The sequence below is a fragment of the Camelus bactrianus genome, chromosome 9 (assembly GCF_048773025.1).
Source record: "Camelus bactrianus isolate YW-2024 breed Bactrian camel chromosome 9, ASM4877302v1, whole genome shotgun sequence".
In the NCBI taxonomy this organism is placed as follows: Eukaryota; Metazoa; Chordata; class Mammalia; order Artiodactyla; family Camelidae; genus Camelus; species Camelus bactrianus.
In genome coordinates, this window is record NC_133547.1 from 31,505,605 (window position 1) to 31,527,801 (window position 22,197).

General features: G+C 33.5%; 1 protein-coding gene across 3 annotated transcripts in view; it reads right to left on the reverse strand.

Annotated features, from left to right (window-relative positions):
• Positions 1-22,197, reverse strand: part of DPYD (dihydropyrimidine dehydrogenase) — a 720,294-nt gene that overhangs the window by 524,783 nt on the left and 173,314 nt on the right. For all 3 annotated transcript variants that reach the window (XR_012509124.1, XM_074370016.1, XM_074370017.1), the window contains exon 5: positions 9,462-9,623. Coding sequence is in view for 2 of the 3 variants with exons in the window: in XM_074370016.1 (XP_074226117.1) it covers positions 9,462-9,623 (162 nt within the window). In the remaining variant the exon portion in view is untranslated. The remainder of the gene's footprint in view (positions 1-9,461; positions 9,624-22,197) is intronic.

Genomic DNA, 22,197 nt, shown 5'->3' on the forward strand with positions numbered 1-22,197 from the left:
CCTATTATTTCCATTTCCTTTCTTCTGTTTTTTTCAGAATTTACCACCACCACCATCACCCCCACCATTACCACCACCACCATCACCCTCCTCCACCCGTTTCCTCTCTAGCTTCTTGAGATGAAACCTGCTTATTTATACATAATCTTTATTTTTTCTGTTATATACACTTAACACAACGCATTTTTATGCAAAAATGACTTTGGCAACAGTTCACAGGTTGTCAATGGAAACTGTGTCATCAGGTCTAAATGTTTTGTAATTTCTATAGTGACAAACTCTTTAACCCACGAGCTGTTAACAAATGTGTTTTTTTGAATTTCCATTTAAGACATACATTTAAATATGTGTTTTAAATTTGTTGTTATTGTCTGCATTTTAATAATATTCTTATTTTTGATTTCTAATTTACTTGTAGAAAAAAATACAGTCTGTATGTACTTATTTGGAAAAAAAAAATATATATATATTTATTTCTGACCAAGCACATGATCAGTTTTGATAAATGTTTCTTCCACAGGTACATGAAAAGGTTGTTTTCACTCTGCATTAGTTGAGTTCAGGAAACTTTATAGACTTATTAAATCAAGCTAATAAACTTTATTCAAATAATCTTACTAATTTTGAGTAAGAATATACTGTAATGTACATGTAAGTTATGAATGTTATATTTTTAAGACGTTCATTCTTTTTTCATTGTTTATTTTTCTCTTTATTTTTATTAATACATTTTCCCTAAATTTCCACTTTTGTTACATATTAATATCACTACACTGACTTTCTTGTCGTTAGTATTTGCATAGTATATTTTTTTCTACCACCTATTTTCAAGTTTTCTGCTAAAGTGTCTCTTCTAAATATCATATAGTTGTTTGGAGCATTTATTTTTAATCCATACTAGAGCCACTTACATGTTAACAGATAAATTTAATAAAATTGCATTCTTGTGAGTAATTATACATTTGGATGCATTTCTGTTACCTGCTTTGTGTTTCCTGCTCACCATGCTTTTGTATTGGCTTCTCTGTCTTCTGTTTTATTTTTCCTTTCCTGTCTTTCATTGGATTAAGTTTTCTCCTCACTCAGCCCTCTTTGTTTACATGATTGCTTGCAAGTTACAGATTGTATTTCTACATTTTTTGATTACCTTTTAATTTTTAACATAGATATTTCAACATTTTTGAAAACATATTCCCAAGTTATCAACTATCACTCTTCTCCTAACACAAACGGCCCTTAGCACACCTAACTATCCCCTGTGCTCCCCTATCTCCAGACACCTTCCTTGTCGATTTTATACAGAATTGTATCTCTAACACCCCAAAATGAGTTGTTATTATTACCTTACAGTCGATAGTTAATTCTATTTACCACCATATATTGCTGGTTTCTTTGCTCCTCGTTATTTCTTACATCTCTCTCTCTTTCATTCCAGGTTTGTCACAGTTTTGCTAAAGAATAACTTTTAGGAGTTCTTGTAACAAAGTGAGGGATAAGCCACTATGGATTTAAAATGTTTAAAATACCTTTACTCATGTTTTTATTGTTAAGAGAGAAATACAGTTCTTTATCTTAGTCCTTTAAAATGTTGTGTTCTTGGCTTCTAACATCTATAGATGCTGATGAGAAATGTGGGTTAGGCGGTTAGACAAGTGGGGGCACCGCGCAGATAAGGTGGAGGAGAGGGAGCATGGTGCGGAAGACAGCAGTATGTCTGCCTTCAGCATACAAGTGCTTTCCTTCCTCTAAACGATGCCAGCAAGAAACCACTTAGAACCCAACAGCCACAACTGTGCAGTAGCAACAAGGACCTAACTGGGCATGACCCAATGCTCACTGTAATATAATTAGCATTGTGGTGTAGGCTCCCGCCATGGGTTTTTCTGCGTGCATCATGGGCAAGGACATGCGCAAAACGAGACGAGCATGGCTAACCACTCCAGGGGCAAGAACCGTCAATCAGTTAAGAGACCACTTCTAAGCGAGGTGATGACAGGGGGCCAAACCAAGGCCAGTGCTGATATCTACCCCTGGATCAGCCCATCACCTCCCGTTCCTGGAGGCGTACTTTCCCTTCGCTAATAAATCCTTTAAAATCTTTCACTATACAACGCTCCATCTCCCATCTGAATTCTTATCTTTCGGGTAAGAGAACTGAGGTCTTTTCCCCTTTTGGAGTAACAAGTCTAACTGTCACTCGGTTTAAAAGTAAACTGTTTTATCCATCTTTTCTAGGAGCTGATTCTTCTGAGACCCTTGGTCCTTCACAATACTGCAGTCCTGTGTCTAGGTGACATCCTTACATTTTTCCTTTCTTTTGGAAAAATCCCTACTGTAACTACTTTAAGGCCGCTCTTCACCAAGCTCTCCCTGCTCCAGTTCTAAATTTAACATTTTTCCGGTGTTTCCATTTCAGTGAATATTTCCAACCAACTACTTTTCATACCAAACTCACTATTTTTTTCATAAATTTACCTTATTTTTATGAATTTTATTTGTTTATTTTTATTTTAAAGGCTTGTTTATGGTATTATATGGTTCATTAAGATACAATCATCTGCAGGCTGAATCTTATACCACTGGTGGCATTAGCTTTTTAAATGTAGTTCTGCACTTTTTGTCTCAGACTTATCCTGAGAGAAATGCTTCTGTCTTTGCACTTACCCTCCAGCTTCTTCGATCAAGTACGTGACAGCCTCCACCCTGCATCACTCCTCTGCCTCCCCCAACTGCAAGATCAGGTCTCTTACTGGAAGCCCAGGGCTCTGGTCTCCAGGTCGTATTTAAGAGCTATCACTGAAGCAAGTTACTGTGCCACTAGGCACCTGCCCAAAACACTGGGACACAGCTCCCTCTGCTTCTTTCTGCAGCTTCGTATGAGCCCTAGCCCTGTGCCTTTTTTTTTTTTTTTTTTAACCTTTCTACCAGGGGCAGGTGAACCCAGTTCTCCACCACGCACAATGTGTTTGGCACTTCCTACCCCACACCAGACTCCTCAGCAGCCCTGAGTGTTTATGCAGAGCCGAGCAGGCAGTGGCCTGAGTCCCGCTTACTGCTGAGAATTTCCATACTATTTCTGACTCCAAAAGGTATTTATCGTTCTTTTTACTTCAGCTATTAATTTTTCTTGTGTGCTTAGTATATTTCATTTATCATCATACTTTGGAGCAAATGGGTGATTTAAATTTTAACTCACAGCATCATGGTTCTTACAAGTGATTCATGCTGATACAATATTACTGCTTTTTACTACTTTCTAATGCTATTCATCAAATATATTTATGAAAAAAAGACATATTTTTAAGTTGTTAGGGTTCAAGCCAATGGAAGTCCATCATTCTAAACTGTAAGGTATATACAAGAGTATATACATTTGAACTTATAAAAAACAAATTCAAAAAACATTCATAGCAAGTAATCTTAACAACCATGCAGCTTTGGTAAATTTCAATGTTATTGCCCCAAATCTCTGAAACTTACTTGTATACTTTAAAACTCTACATACTAATATATAGTTGAAAAATAAACTAAAATATTGCAATGCAAATCATCTAGCAATTTTTCCAGTCCTGCAGTTTTATTATCCATCATTGTGCCAGCATTGGATATTTTTAATAGATTTCTAAAGATATTTGGCGAAGAATGTCAAATAGTTAGTGAAATCTATCAATACATATTCCTTTCTATTAATCACTGCATTAAGGCCAAAAGGAGACTCACAAATAAAGCCTGGACAGATATTACCTGCATTTGCACCCCTGAGAACATTTCATCAACACACAAACTATTGATTTCATTACTGTTTAATGTATATCTTTCATGTACATCTTGTCTCAGAAATAATTACGTTTTTCCTTTGTATGAACAGCATTCACAAACTGTATTCACTGTTTTAAAATAGGAGTATTATGGATAAATTTTACTCAAAGATGATACAAGGTTGGGACTATAAAGCAAGTGTGAGGTGTCATTAATTGAACAACTATTCTCTCATCCATATTCTATTTATAGATGACCTGCAAACAGTATTAGCCATAAATATTGATTATTATTCATTATCATTGTACTTTACCTTAGTTTTAGATTAGGTGCACGAACTGGCAGATCTAACTGACCAGTTTGTCAAACCACATCATAAACGTGTTAGACTCCTTCCTAAATTTACGCACAGACCAACCACCACAAAGGCAGGCTTGGGCTTTTCTCATTAACATGAAACTTCAGATATAAGCTTCAACTTCCGGGCCCCTCATTGTTCGGGCCCCTTCTAAGGCCCTGTATTTAAATTTGTAGTACTACTTGCGTGTAACTTTTCAAAGAAGCGACCCAAAGTTTATCATCTCAAGCCCCACAAAACCTGAATCCTGGCTGTACAAAATCCTTCATCGGCAAGGAGAAAAGAAAAAAAAAAAGCTTTTCAGTAACATGTATAAATAAATAAAATGACTAAGCCTATGTGTTCATCTTACACAACCTATTTTCACATAGTTGCTCCACATCTAACAGGGGTGAGGTACAGCGACCTCCTTTTGTGAGTTGTACAGTGCGGTGACTCAGGGATCTACGGCTGAGTCCGCGAAGTGTAACACTGTGAGCTTGCAGCCAGAAAATAGGAGTTTGCGTTGATTTTGTATCAATGACTTGTAACATTATGTGGGGGCAAGCGAGAGTTTGTGAAATGGTGGAAATTAGGGCACTAGAGCTTTGCACTCCAGACCTGTCCCGTACCACCTGTGAACTTGGGCAAACCTCCTGTTGCTCATACATAAAATGAAGATGATAACGTTCACCTGGAGGGTTGTTCTGAGTATCAGTCAAGTTCTAAGAAAGTACCTAACACTGTCCAGGACTACAGCAGTCTGTTTAATGTTTACTACAATTTTCTAATCATACTGATCCTCGGTTTCTTCATGTCCAAAACGGGAAAAACGTTAGCTAGCTTACACGTCTTACCAGTTGTTCATCAGCATTTGAAAGTGAGATAGTACAAAATGCACTGAAGTGCCGTGCAGGTATGGTGTATTACAACTCTGCACTTCCCCCCGCCAAATCCTATCCTTTGCACTAAGGTCTGATCACTTCCAATATCAAATAAAAATTAATAAAGAGTGGCTTATCCGTCCAAGCATGCTAACGTAAATGTCTACGTCTTACTAAGTTTGCTATGACATTTCAGTTGTTGGCTTGTATTACTTCTTGAGAAACTACGATGCTTCTCAGGACATGTCGTATATAGACCAGCCTACAACAACACTTACTCCTAATCGATGCTCAATCAATGTTTGTTTGGTTAATTGAATCCTTACCTAGTGGGAGCTTAATACACTGGGTGTTCATACAAGCCAGTTTGCCTGGGATAGTCCCGGTTCATACCTGCTGCACTGAACTAATGATGAATAATGTTCTCATTCACTCTCCAAAGTATCTCAGTCATTTGTTTGATTAACTTACTTATAAAGCAATCAATATACCACACAGAGTCTATCCAATCTCATGTTTCAGTTTACGTACTTTTTTTTGATAATTGATGTTAATATGAGGGCTGCACCTAAGTTTTTTCTTCGTCTCTACTTACTTATTTGTTAGATGGGATATATCACAAAACATATTATTTGAGAGAAGACATGCAACTCTCTTATTTGGTACTGCACATGTGTCTGTATTCTCCAATATACTTGCAGAAGGCAGAAGTTTAAGGCTTTTAGTGACTCCATGTTCAAGATGAAGATATGGTAGAAGTATTTGTCCTATTAAAATAATCCTAACTCAAGTAATCATATTCCTTCTTATTTCACAGTTCTCTAAAACTACTTATTACAAGATTTGAGCAAAATAAAAATGCTCATGTAATTTGAGTAATTGTACATAGTTACCTCATAACACCTGGCTGTTTGAATTATATCAATGTACTTTTGCTATATTATGAGCATTTGATTTGAACTGTGTCTACTCAATAAAATACAGAAATAACTACAAATAGCATATGATGGTGTATAAATAGTATATGATGGTGGTACAAGAACTGGGTAATATCAAATGAGAGGTGATTGAAAACCCTCTGAGAGATACAATTAAAGAAAAATCTAAAGAGTAATTCTATTCCTAGTGAGTCACCTGATTTAGTTTGGAATTCTATTTGTCAGTTCCATTCTTAACTAAAAGTATAAAAAATAAATGCAAAGTATCAAGAACACTATATTTAATGGGTGTTAAAATAATCTCATAGAAGGTTTACTGTGAACAAGAAATACTGTTTTTAGGTACTGATTGCATAACCTAATGTATTCCTAAAATTTATAATCGAGGCAGCAGTCTTAAGTACCACTCCTCTCAACCTCACTCATTTTAACGTTTAAAATCAAACTTCAGAACCCTGGAATTGTAATTTTAATTTTTCCAAATCGCCTCTATACCTCTTTTAACATCACTAGAAGGGAACTGACTTAACGTGCACCTAATTATCTACTTACAGTTATTTTTAAACTTTAGGAAATGAGTAGAAAGATGCAGTCTCATTTCACTATCCTTTTGCAACAATTCATCAATTAAATTTGAGAGGCAATGAGAGTCTAGTTGGTCCACTAAATGTGACAAATAGATGATTTCTTTAAAATTCAATTAATGATCAAACACATTTCAAAATAAAGTGTTCAAGGGTTACATTTGTATAGAGAAATTTTAAAACCCTGACGAGACTGATAAGGAGATCCACATCAAGTTATTATTCCCAAATTATTTTGTTGCAGCACTATTGTTATACCTAATTGAACTGGGAAAAACTGCCTCCTAGAGAGATTCGGAATCACCCCGTGGCTTGTTTGTGCCACAAGCATACAGAAGTGTCTGCAGCAAGGTCACCGCAGATGTAGGGGACAGCAAAGGATGGAATAATAATGACAACACGGGACAGGAAAAAGAAGTAGCTGGTCTCCTGATTCTACTGCCGGCTGCCCTTCGTGTGATTTATTCCTTTTCTACTGCAGCCCCTCCAAATTATACGCCCATGTTCAAATAGAAAAGTGTAAGATACAGATTTAAGCAATCATGGCAGACTACAGAGCTGATATTTTAAAAATCACTAACAAGTTACAGGAGAAACAATTTTGAAAAATATCATACTATTTTACTCTGCTTTCCTAACCTTTGCTTAATTTGGTAGAAAGATAGATTTCTATTTCTTCAAAGGTCAAAAATCAGTCATTGTTTTATCAAACAACTGAAACATAAAATTATCTGCATCATGTTTTGTTTTGACTTAAGTACTCACATCAATAGTTTAGTAATTTGAAAGAATAATAGTATTTTGCACTTTATGCTTTTTCTTTTCACTGGAAGTCAGTTAATACACTGTGTTTTGCTTATCTTTTTTATATTTTTTTAACATTTTTTATTGAGTTATAGTCACTTTCCAACGTTGTGTCTGCTTATCTTTTTTTAAATTGACGTACAGTTGATTTACAATAGTGTGTTAGTTTCAGGTGTACAGAATAGTGATTCAGTATTTTTGCAGATTATACTTCATTAAAGGTTATTGCAAGATAATTGAGTATAATTCCCTGTGCTATATGGTATATCCTTGTTGCTTACCTATTTTATATATAGTAGCTTGTATGTGTTAATCCCGTACCCCTAATTTTCCTCCCGCAACTCCCTCTCCCCTTTGTTTGTTTGTCTCCACAAGTTTGTTTTCTGTATCTGTGAGTCTGTTTCTGCTTATATTCACAACAGCTTTGACAGCTGGGTAAATTTAGGTAAACCACCCTTTGACAGAACTTTCTAAAATAACCTGCCCTAAGTGGCCAAATTAAAAAAAAAAATGGAAAGCTTTTTTATATAATTACAGTGGAAATTTTTTTATTTATGATTTGATAAATATATTTGAGGCCACCATTATACAAAGTATACATGGAATGTAATAAAGATACATTCCTATTTAAATTCTATGATCCACTTAAAATGAATTTAATACCACCCTAATGCATGCTGTCTTAAATAGACTTTGCTTTGGAAAGCCATGGTAGTAACCTCATTAAAATCAAGGGAGAGTTCTCAGAAAAATGGTGTTTCCCTTTCTCTCTTTCTCCGGTTTTTTTTCCGCTCACTGTCTCACTCACGTTCCCTCTCTCTCTCTCTCTCTCTCTCCCTCTTTCCTTCTCTCCATCTCTCTTGTCCAGGTCACTGAAAAACTAACAATATTATTTTAACTCATCTTGTTTTGAAATGCAGTGTTCGTTCATGTACATAATGTGTGACCTTTCATTTACTACATCCTTGCAAGCTTGCCCTGGTTTAATGAAGAGGAGATGGGTCCCCAAAGAAAACTGTGAAAGAATTCAAGTGAAGCTTCTCCATCAACTAAGGATTTTCTCAGGTTGTAAAGATCACACCTTGCACTGGTCAGGTAAGCCTAATGCAATTTTGAATTTGGTAAGAAAAGAAATTAAATCCAAGAATTTATTGCAACAACTCAGAACTTCAAATTGTTTCTATTTTCTCATTCCCAGGAGCCTTTCCTTAGAATTAACCTGTCAGAAGGCAGGAAGGGAATAATCCTGATTTATTACTAAAAGCAAAGTGAGATTTAAGCTTGAGGAATATTATGGGAAGGGTCCTAAAAAGAAAGAACACATTGTGTTTAAGTTGACGAAAGCAGACAGGGAAGTCATTAACTAAAAATCTAGTGTTGACAGGCATTTAATTTGGTCTTCTAGCCAACTGGACCCCAAGGATTACAAAATCTTGCTGCAACCTCCATATAAACTGATCATTTAAATGATACACAGGCATTGATCTGGTAGTTGACTCCAAAAAGGAGACCCCAGAGAGAAAATGATGTCCTAGAGAATCAAAGTCAGTTACAAAGGATTCATGAAAAAAGAAAGACATGGACCAAACTTATGAGATAAACAGGCAAAAATTTTTTTCATTTTATTTCATTATAAACTTGCACCCAAATAACATACCTGTTTTTAATCGATAAGTTTACAAAATCCAATGTTAAAGGATATTATTCAATTTCAGAGTTTTTAATAATTCTACAACACCTATTACTCAAAAATATTACAAAAGAATGCTGATCTATTATTTCAAGCTGTGAAGGTTAAGGACAGTTTCAGGGAAAAGAATCAGTTAAGCAAGATAGCCTTTTAATAATGGGGTCCCCTAGCCACACTCCACTGTAAAGTTAGTGAATAACTTTTATTCTCAGATCCTCCAATTTACATAACTTTCAAAGTATTTTAATAAACTTCTGGGATTATAATTAATTTGACATATGGTTTTATAAAATTTCATTTCTGAAGCCAAGTTGTTGAATAAAAATACTGTTTAATGGCACAAAACACACTTTAGCTGTACATCACACTAAAAATGTTAGACACCAACAAAACATCAAGGATTAAAGTTATTTTAAGATTTTTGTGGGTTAGGTGGGGGAAAGACAATACGTACATCTTACATACCTCAGTAGCAAACTGCTGCAATCCACCAATATTAATTGGTCCCTCTTCAGTGGCATATAAATTGCATCCACCTACACAAAGATCAGATGTTGGACATACCATTCCACAGGTCAGACCAAGTGGGTTGTCAGAAAATATCATCTTAGCAGCTCCATAATAGTTCTACAAAAAGAAAACAAAATAAAAATTTCTAGTGAAACAATGTACCTCTTAAACATTCAGTTTATGACTTAAGTTTTTTTCTATTAGGTTATTGGATTGAGGGTCAAGGTGTACATAAGATGCAGAGGTTATAATACTGTTCACTATCAGGAGTCATAAAGTAGTAACTAGAAAGTAACTAACATAGAGGAGTATTCTATATATGCTACACTAATATATGAATAATTAATCAATTTTGGAAAATTGAAATTTAAAGTAAAAATGCCCTGTAACTACTTTCTTTTATAAGGCATCTAACTCTATTCTGCCATAAATTCTTCTTTTCAGTTTTAACAAAAGTGAGTTAGGTAGATTGCTTGAACAGGCTTAAAACCTAAACCTTAAAAGTAAAAGTTAAAAAAAAAAAGATTATGCTCAGGTCTTCCAGGTTATCCTCCATTTAACTAAATTAAAAGCAGCCAGGGTTCTCCTTCCCTTCATTTCATCTGGCCTGTCCATGGATACTGTGTATTATAACACTGTGTTCAGTTTCATCCTTCAGTACATCCTATTAACCAAAGATGCAGACAAACCTCATTATAAAGCGCTCTTGGACCAAACCTTGACAAGTTCATCACTCATCACTCCTGTCCACACATTTAACTGTTAAAGAATAACTTACAATTTTAATTTTATCAAGAATTTTTAGAACCCAACTTGTTCATAAATTATACAAATACATCATTATTTACTAAATCAAGAACGAATAGTAAGTTGAATATTTCAGAAGCATTTTTTCTCTAATGAAAATTAAAAATTGGATCTGACCAGTATTCCTCAAAACTGTCAAGTATTTTGTCAAAATAAGGATAATCTTGAGAAACTGTAACAGTCAAGAAGTCCCTAAGGAGATGTGAAAACTAAATGTAACATGTTATTCTGGATAGAATCCTGGATCAAAAAAAAGAGCATGAGGTTAAAAAAAAAAAAGGAAATGTGAAGAAACTATAAATGTTAGTTAATAATAATATATTAATAATGCTCCATTAATTGTAACAAATGTGCTATACAATGTCAGATGTTAATAATAAGTGAGACTGTGTACAGGTATATATGGAAATTCTCTGTACCATCTTCACAATTTTTTATAAATATAAATTTGCTCTAAAAATACATTTTAAAACAGAGATGGTAGAATGTACATAACAACATGAAATAAATACATTTATTTTTCCTTTGGCTTTTGTTTAAAGTACTTTTGAAGGTCTGAAAATATATACATTGTTTCCATGACTAATTTCAATCAAAAATACAAATTTCTATATAGAATACAAATAATAACAAACAGCAACAATAACCTTTACTATTTGTTGACTGTTTACTGTATTCCTGGTACTTTGTGAGGAATTTCTTTAATATTTATCACCAACCATCTTATATAAGATGTCCAGCACTCAATTAAAAATCTCTAGGCATGAAAAGAGATAGAATTAAATGTCTAATAATCAAAGAAAAAAATAAATGAAGCAGAGCCCCAGGTGATCCAGAAAGTGGAGTTAATTTAAAAAGACTTTAAAATAATTTTAATCAAAATTCAGGCAAAAAAAGACTCACAAAATAGATGAAAAAATTAAAAACATAATCAGAATACTGTATGTAATCTGTTAAAAAAAGAATCAAACTGGCATTCCATAACTGACTGAAACATTTTAAAATAAATCTAAATGCTTGGTTTTAACAGCATTCCTGGTAGTTCAACAATATTTCTCTTATTCAGTGTGTCTTAGCAATGAACAGTCACATCTAACACATGTAAATGTTTCTTTTATACATACAGTACATATCTCAATGTAAAAGACACACATACACACAGCTTTTTTCACTATAAATAGTAGGGGAGGCAGCTAGCCCAACATTAGTTATGCTTTATACTTCATCACATAATTTTTGTTTGTAGTTCCTTTAGTTTTGATCTATCAGTCCAATTAAAAGTTATTATAAGGTAAAAATCTTTTTTCTGTTAATTCAAGAGATTAAGATCTACTTCTTCCCCTAAATTTGGTCATATTTACCAATGTCTTTCTGACAGTTTGTTAGTGTCACTAATAAGGGCCAACAATAAAGCACTAAACTGACAAAGTATGATTTTCAAAAGTTAGCATAGAACTGTCTTACATATATAGAAGGAGCATGTGCCAAAGATTTTACTTGACTCATTAAGTAAATTAAGAAATCATTAAAATAGCAAAGCTGATTCAAAATGCATTTGAGGATGATTTGGCTTAAACGATGAATTCTACAAAACATTTGAATAAAAATTTATATCAATTCTTCACAAATACTTCCAAAATATACATATCAGATTTATCCCAGAAATGCAGGATTGGTTTATCACCCAAAAAATCAATTAATATAATACACTGTATCAACAGAATAAAGGATAAAAATCACACAATCACCTCAACAGATGCAGAAAAGCATTTGACAAAAATCCAACACAACTCATGATAAAAATTCACAACAAACCACAAAGAGAAAGCAACTGATTCTCCCTGATAAACAGCCTCTATGGAAAACCCACAGCTAACATCTTACTTTATGCTGAAATCTGAATGCTTCTCCCAAAGATCAGGAACAATACAAGGATGTGCTTCTATTCAGCACAGTATGAAGGTTTTAGCCAGATAACTTGGCAAGCAAAAGAAGTGAACGCTCTCCAGATTGGAAAGGAAGAAGTAAAATTATTTCTACTTATCATGAAATAATCATGCACAGAGAATATCCTAATAAATCTATTTAAAAAAAACTATTAACACTGTGATGTTTAATTTTACGTGTCAATTTAACTGTACCATACTGTGCCCAGAATAAACAGTATTTTGGAGTGTGTATGTGAAGGTTTTCCAGATAAGATTAGTTTGAATTGGTGTACTTAGTAAATTGCCCTCCCCAATATGGGTGGACATTGTCCAGTCCACTGAGGACCTGAATAGCACAAAAAGGTGGAGGAAGGAGAAATGTGTCCCTTTTTGAGCCTGCCTGGTTGAGCTGGGACATCGGTGTCATATATATACATTGGTATATGTATGATGTACTCTGTTTCTCTGGAGAACCCTCATACAGCACTAAAAAGAAACACAGCAACCTTCAGGATGTAAGATTAATACATAAAAATTAATTGGTGCTTCTCTACACTAGCAAGGAACAAACCAAAAATAAAATCAAGAAAATAATTATATTTATAAGAGCATCAAAAATAAATTACTTAGGAATATATTTACTAAAAAATGTTAAAGTATAGTTTCTGAAAACAACAAAACACTGTTGAAAGAAACTAAAGGCCTAACTAAATGGGGAAACATGATCATGAGTTAGAAGAGTGCTTACCAAGATGGCAATACTCCCAAACTGATCGATAGCTTTAGTGAAACCTCTATCAAAATCCTAACTGATGTTTTTGCAAAAATGGTCGTGCTGACTCTAAAGTTCATATGAAAATCCAAGGGATTCAGTAGCCAAAACAACCTTTAAAAATAAGAACAAACGTGGAAGAATCACATTTTGTGATTTCACAAACTGTCGCAAAGCTATGGTAACAAGGCAATGTGGTACTGGCGTAAGGATAAACATGTAGATCAATGGAGTAGCACTGAGAGTCCAGACAGAACCTTTGCATGTACGTTCAACTGATTTTTTAAAGGGGTTCCAAGACAGTTCAACAGGTAAAGAAATTCTCAGCAAGTGATGCTGTGGTAACCAGAAAACCACACGCAAAAGAGTGAAGTTGAATTGCTGTACCTTGGATGGCTGTTGTCAAAGAGATATAATGAAAAGTGCTGGCAAGGATGTAAAGAAACTGGAACCCTTATACTCTGCTGATGGGACTGGAAAAATGATGTAGCTGCTTTGAAAAATAGTTTGGCAGTTCCTCATAAGGTTCAAAAATAGAGTTACCATGAGATTCAGCAATTCCACGCTTTGCTGTACACCCAAGAAAATTACCACATATCTCCGCGCAAAACTTTGTACACTCATGTTCACAGCAGGATTATTCCTAAAAGCCATAACACAGGAGCAACTCAACTGCCCATCAACTGATGAAAGACTGAAAAAATGTGATATCCATACAATTGATATTACTTGGCAATGAAAAGGAATGAAGTAATGATACATGCCACAGTATAGCTGAACCTTGACAACATGATGCTAAGTGAAACAAGCCATTCACAAAAGACCAAATATCACATGATTCCATTTATAGAAAATATCCAGAATAGGCAAAATTAAAGAGACAGAAAGCAGACTGGTAGTTGCCGATGGCTGGGGGTCTGAGAAGAAATGGAAAACGGCTGCTAATGGGCACACGGTTTCATTTGGGGATGATAAAACTATGCTCGATTTGTGGTAATGACTGTAACTCTGCAAATATATTCATTATCATTGAACTGTGCACTTTACATTAGCAAATTGTAGGGGATGCGAATTGTATCTCAGTAAGGCTGTTACTCTTTAACAAGTATACTTACAGGACTGGGAATTATATAGGCAATTAAATAAAGGGGTATTTGAATAAGACTGCTAAATTAGATGCGGAACTGGACAATATCCTAGGAGGCAATAAAACATAACTTTTGAAGTTATCTTTTTTACTGAACGGAAATAATTTGTATCTCTATTGTACACAAATCTAAAAGTTAAGATGTAAATTTGCAGTCTGAAATTTTAACCAAAAGTTAGTTTTTTCCCTACAAATTAAATAATACTTAAGTGTCACCTTATTTATTTAAAAAATATTTTAGTATGATAATTGTAAACATATACAGATTTACCTCCTTGGCTTTAGCTTCTGGTTTTGGATAATTTTACTTAATAATGGCCATAAGGAACAGTTATTAACTTAAAATTAATTGATCTATTCCTAAGCAAACATCCTTAGTTCCTGCTTAAATCCACTGTCCCCTCACTCAACATCTGTACCTAAGCAAGCAGTTAATCACTGCTAGAGAACATCTCAAAGTCATTGTCTGTGTTCTTTCCTCATCTTACTTGACACCTCAGGAACATCTGACATGACTGATGAACAAATATTCATTGACTGACTCACTGACAAAAAACTCCTATTGCATAATTAGAAGTGTCTTTACAACATAAAACAGTATCATGGGGAAAAAATGTCAATTGTAGGTAATGTCTAAGGATATTTGAGGGAAAAAAAAAAACAGTACAAAAAGAATATAATCTAATCAAAAGCCTAAAGATCTTTCCAAAAAAATAGTGATTCTTTTATGAGCCCCAAATTGGGTTTCAAGACTGCACATAAAATAATGACACAAGAAGAAAAATAGATACATATTTTTAATGCAACAAGTAAAACATTTACAATTACACTTCTGGTTCATGATGTGCTATAACCGTCAAGCTGGTAGGGCCCAAGTTATCACAGAATATCACTGACAATGAAGCTGTCTAGTGATTCTTCAACATGCTCATGACTCCAAGTGCAACCTTCACATCAAAATAAAATTGTAGGCTATACATTTTTTTAAAAATTAATAAGACTTACTAAATAAAAATAAAAAAATCATCATGAGAATATTTTTAAAGGCAAACATATGCTCCCTGACATCAAAATGCTTGTGCTACTGGATAAGAAGTCATTTCAGGCTAAGATTTAGAATCAACTTTAAAACTGGTGGCAACTGAAATGATTCTGGAGGAGACAGGACTAGGAGATGAGAGGGAATAACACACAATTCATGGTGGATCGATATGAGCAAGTAATCAAAGAAGTCAGACTATATCTTGACACAACGACTTGGCAATTTGGCTACAGTAGCTCATTCATTCACATAGGAAATGATGATTAGGAGATATTTTTGGAAAATGTGCTTTGACCAAATTATGGAGACTCTTCACTGTCAATATAAGGGTTTGGTATTTAATTGAAGCTTTTTAATAGAAGGGTGCCAGTGTTAAGGAACTAGCTGGGAAGACTACTGTATGGATGATGTGGAAATTCTCAGAAAGGGAGTGGAAATATAGAGAATGTGAAGAAGACACAATTGAAACCAAAAAAAAAAAAAATTATCACAGAATATAGAAACATGGTTTTGAAAACAGGCTGAGCCAACATTCAACAATGATTCAGAAGTCACCTTTGCAATCACTTCTCACAAATAACTCTGAAGAAATGGTGGGTGATGCCACGTGTAGCGATCTGGGTACTCCAAGTGGGAGACATTCAGAAACCTATTAGAAAGGAACACCTCCTTGACTCTTTCCATCAAGAACACCAAGATCAATATCAATTATTTCAGAGTAAGTGTGACGACTTCCTGAGCCCTCCGTCTAAACAAGAGGTTTGACTCCTATTCCGTGAGCTCTTAAACTTCCTAAAAGTAAAGGTTATAAAATTTAAATTTAGAAGGGTACTTTAAAGACACCTCAGCAGTCTCCTTCTAGAAAATACACAACGACTTCAACTGGTTTCTTCACGTTATGTAGTCACAAGCATTTCAGTCTTGTGAGAAAAAAAAAAATGTACAGGGCTAGGTTAGCAAGGATGAAAAATAAATATGTGATTTTTTTTGCACAGGTTTATTTTATGCATAAGGCATGAGAACTTTTACCCTTCTTTGAACAAAAATCTAAAAGAGAAAAATGATGCTTGATATGTTTGTTGTTTTTATATGAACACAAAAGAATAGGCATTGAATGTTATCCAATCCATAAACTTACCCAACATTTTGCTGGCATTGAAGTTTCTATTCTCACTGGAGTTTTGAAAGCACACCCTAAGGTACAATATGTGCTATTTATTATGTGAGTTAATTTTAAGATAACTTTGATTCTTTGTTGTTGTTTTTTTAAGTTATAGCTTGAAACTGCATCAGTGTCATTCCTCTACACTTTAACAATTTTTAAATTTGTTATCAAGAAACATGAAAAACTCACAAGCCACCAATTCTCTCATATGGTATAACTATTTTAACAAATAGTCCTATCATATTCAGGCCTTCATGTCACTACGGCATTATCAATACAGCTGGTAGATTTATTTTCAAGTGTTCTTCCTTCTTTCCAGTGAGCGTTTTCACAGATGGAAGCACCCTTCCAAGATAAACTCCAATCTGTTGCATTTAAAAAATACTTGGGCTAAACTTCAGTAAGTTTGCATGTGTGAGAAGGGTGAATTAACATTACTTATATTTCTGGATTGAGCTATATAATGGTGAGTGTCATGATGTACATTCATTAAATAGAAAATATCTCTAGTAGCACATACAAAAAGTGCAGGCACAGGAGCACTCTGCCAGGCTGGCCCCATCCCTCAGTAAACAACCTACAGATCTTCACGTATTTGCAAAGGAGAGAGGGGGATGAGCCACGAACAGAATACACAAAAATCTCTGCCCTCACAGTGCTCACCTGCTTCTGGAGGCAAATGGAGACAAAGAATAAGCTTGGCTGGTTTTATTCTGAAAAATCCTCCCTTCAAAATACCACATACATTACATTTTAGAGAAGTTTTACATGATTAGACTTTAGAACTATGAATTTATTTTAGTCTCACTAATGTGTCAGGAAATAAAAAGAAATTTTTCTTGTAGAAAATAAAGTTTTTATCTGACCTTAAGGTCCTAAACTAGAGAACACACACACACACACACACATGGGCTTTGGAGCCATACACCCCTGGATCTGAATCATGCTTATACCATATGATTGGGGGAAAATGTAGTCTCTCTTAACCTCAGCTTCATCACTTAAGAACTGCAGATCAAAATTCCTTCTTAATTAGTCATATTTACAGTAATTTTTTTAAAAAACATTTGACACAGATAAGATGTCTAGTACGTTATGGGGCACAGAATAATTTAATACATTTAAGTCCCACCCCACACCCTAGGCTTTTCCTCCCTGAATTTTTTTCTTAAAATGTTAATTCTAAGAGTTTAAGATGAACATTTATTTATCAAAGAAAACTCACATACGGTAGTAGATTAAGAAAGACAGCAAAAGAGCAAAATGTATAGAAAGAAAAACTATCATCAATCTACTAACTCATAAAAAAGAAACAGCATGGAGGCATGTAAATAGAGGCATAATTCTTTATACACAGTAGAGAAACATAAAAATGTCACTTCTGCTTCAGTTTCTGCACCCTGGCCACTTTTCTCTATTTAATTGACCTGAGAACTTATAACTGTCCCCATGAGTTACTTAAGATAACTTACAGTGTGTACCTGTATTCAGTTCACCAAGCATGTAGTATTTACTGAGCATCTACTATGTGAGAGGTCTTTGGTAAGCACGAGATATGCATGAAGAATTAGTATTTTTGCCTCTAGATTGTTTTAGATAAATGGAATCCAATTTTCATCTATAATGATGTCCTTCTTTTTCATACCTGATATCATTGTTTAAATAAAATTTCCTTTAAAAAGTTTTAACAGTTTTTCACTATTTTCCATCTAGAAGCATGATGCCAGAATGTCCTTTCTTTGTACTGAACTCTTTTGATCACTGTATTTGTTAATATAAATTTACAGTACTTGTATATTTTTCTGACACATGAATTTTATTAATTTAAAAATTTTTCTCAAGCTCAGAAATCTTGACTAATCTATACCCTTTACCTCTGAGCAGGCAGAAGAATATACTACTAGAAACTCAACTGATTGGCATTTATCTTTAAATATCAAAAATAAACATTGATATAAAATTCAAAAAGTATAAATTACTTCACAGGTTTGAATGACCAATTTAAAGTAAATAATGTGAATAGCTGTTGTGAAAATTAAAAGGCCACTTTATCCAGATAAAATACTAAGATGTGCAATAGATCTTGTAAGAAATTTATAGAGATATAATTTTTCATTCTTAGATATTAAGAAACACAAAAATAAACAATAGAATACAAAATTATTTCATTTAGTGTGTGCTAGAGATCATATATAATAATATACTATAATTCATATAATTTCTTCAAGGAGATAAGATGCCTTTCTGCATCTAAACTTCAGTGCAAATATAGAAACACATATGTTAGAGTCATCATCAAAACATTAGCATGAAAGCTAAGAAGAAATGTGAAAGTAGAAATCTTCAAGTGTCATTTATAAAAACTGTATAACTTGCAAGCAAATGGAAATGTTTTAATTTGAGAAATTATTGAAGGTAGAGGAAAATTAATTTGCTAGAATCCCTTATTCATATACTACATAAAAATGCTAAACAATTTCTAATTTTATATTATAAATTTTATTTTTCATCGAGATTATTTTTCCTTACAACCCAACTAAACTGCATCTTTTTAAAGATAAACAGAAATATGGCTTAAATAGGATTATTTTTACTTGAACAAAACTGTACACACATTATACACTAAAAGGGCATCTGGTGTCTAAAAGTTTGAACAAGAAATTTGGTGTCTGGATGTCTTATTGCACTTCATATGTCTTCTTCCTCTTCTGAAAGATGTTATACTAAAAACAAAGCTACATCACATGTATGATTGCCTACTCAGCAAATAATTGAGACTTACTCCATCTCTGATATAATTTAAATATACTGGTTACTAATACTTGGCTAAAAAGAGAAAAACCGTGGCGGCTTTGTTGTTTGTTTGCTTTTTAAAAATTGTTATTAGAAAAGGCAAAAAAACTCAAGTTCATTAAATTGTTGGCCAAGTTTTAGAAATAAATTTGTATTCTCAATGACACAGATGTGTAACAGCAAAATTAAAATATAAACATCTGAAGGTAAGAAAGAGTTCAAATAATGTCACTCCAAATAATCTTCCCCCTAATAAAATTTAAAACAAACTCAATGACTGTTGAACATCATACATACACATATGCATAATAATAACTTAAGACAGAATTTATCTCTTTTGCTATTAGAGGTAGACTATGATTTGACACTCCATTTTCTTCTATTCAAACAAAATAAAGTCAGACTATTTTGTGAAGGTTTGTGCCTCACTGACAGAAATAAGAGATTTCTTAACTGACAGGGTGTTTTTTTGTCTACCATAATACGTTATTATATACGGTTCATAAAACCAACTGTCAGCCACAGTCTGTACAGTGGGTACAAATAGATTAACCAGGAAAGTCTCCATTCCAAGTGCATTAGTTTAAGCCCATTACGACTTTCAAAATTACAATTAATTTTGATTATAATAATTTACTTGAAATTCTTCAATTTATCAAAATAGTTTTCAAAAAATAAAACCCAGATTTGCTTAAGTCTACTGTGTTACACGTTCTGCCCACCACTCAAGATGATAGTAATAGTTATAAAACTCACGATGGCAAATGTGTTACTTATTTAGCCCTTTATGTTTTAATAATAACTCTTCATATACACACTTTATTCACTAATAGTGGAGTTTGATGCACACAAGAGCAAACGGGACAAGAATTCAGGAAAATTCAGTTACATTATGAAGGGGTTGTGTGATCTGGGATAAGCCATTAGCCTTGCTGGATTTCAAATTTCTTTTCTATATAATGAGATGGTTAATTAGATTAAAATTCCATTTGTCTAGATTCTGTGCTATTGTACTTTACTTACTAATATTCACAAATATTCTAAGTAGTATCTTACATGCTTATATAGAGTTTTCTTTGTCTTGATTATATTAAAGAAAAAGGCTGTCATTCCAGTTTAATTTACATATACATATGTAGACTCTATACCAATGTTCTGTTTTTAAAATAATTAAAATTTTATAGTATTTACAATGGCACATGTTTAAGTGTGCCTAAACATATACACAACTACAAACAATGTCGTTTTATCTGTTTCATATGAAATTGGCTTGATATGTACAATATTTTTTCTCATTTAGTTATACTTACATTACTTTAGATTTTATACTGCTTAACATTTTGTAATAGTTTGAGTAACTACACTTTATGTTATCGAAGGTTTTTCAGAACTAAATGCTTATCTTTTGAAGTAAATATGAAGAAAAGCAGTTACCATTACACATATTGGCTGTGATTAAAAGTAAAAATGTAACCTTTTAAAGCCCCGAAGACATACATTATAAAACAGAAACAGGACAGATTTTGCATAAGCATTAATGATTCAACAGACAATGTAACATCCATCTACCTTTTCCAGCACAATACATTAGAAAAGATGGGACATTTTGAAAATAATATTACACTCTGTTGTCTTCAGCACTAGCAAATTTAGCATCCTACCATTTGCCAGACTCAAAACTGAGAAGTTATATACTAAAATTAAAGGCTGAATTCTAGAAAATTTAGTTAATATTATACCAACTGATAAAGAAATGAGGTAAGATAAGCATACATTTGCATTAATAAATGGAAATTAATGTTATTACACTCAGTAATTATTTTGTAGAGCTTCTCTCCATTTCATACAACTAGTTTTTACACGTTGAAATAAGTTAGGATATTCTGAAAATAAATATAGTATCAGGGGAATGACCTTAATCAATGACAGGGTATATTACACAACATATGAAAATACCCTGGTCCTGTCAAAGATAGACAGATTGATAGGACGAATAGAGGGTTTGAAATAGAACTAAATAAATATGGAATTAAGTATATGATAGATGTGGCATTTCAGAATAGTGGGAAAACATATTATTCAAGAAACAGATTTGGAATTATTCGTCATTTAGAAAAAAAAAAACAACTCTGAATCTTTCACTCTTTACGCCAAGATAAAAACTTAGAACAAGGCCTGCACATGTTACTCTGTAACCCCATAGCTTTATTTTACTTCATTTTACTATTGAATTCTAATTTATTATTTTTACTATAAATGTACATGCTCATTATAGAAGTAAAATAATATGGAGATACATAAGAAAAATGCGAGTAACCTCTCTTTACCTCTCCCTCAACCTCAGTCAACTGAGGAATCCAAAGTTTAAGTTACATCCTTCTATGCCATGTTTAGTCTATTTATAAATTAGAATTTTTTCTAAAGATAGTGTTATGCTACTCATATTAATTTTTCATTTAATAGGGATATCCCTCCGGATCATTAAATATAATAATGCTGAATAGTTTCATAACATTCCATTACATAAACAGAGCCTGACAGATTTGACCATTTTCCTAATGAGGGGAACTACAATGGTCTCAAGCTTTTTGCTACTTCAAACAATGCTGCAGCTGCTATAATAAACGTCACTGTACATATGCCATTACATGGTAGTGCTTTTATTTCTCTAGGAAGAACACGTAGCAAAGCACTGCTGGCAGAGTAGTATGTATATTTGAAATTTTCAAATATATTTCCACTGTACAAGACTTCCTGTTTCCTTCCTGCTAAATATCATAGGAGGTTATTTAACTTTTTAACTTTAAAAATCTGATGAGAGAAAACTGGTGCCCCACCCTTTGAGGTGCATATTTCTCACTAGTGTGGAAGTGGAATATTGCTAATGTGGTTATTAATCATTTGCATGAGCTCTATTTCTAATGTTTATAACTGCCCGTGAATATATAGGATTGGGTTACGGTTCTCATTTAAATTTTTAGGAACTTTAGAAGTTACCACTTAGCTTGAACATCCAGAACAAAAAAAAATTCACTTG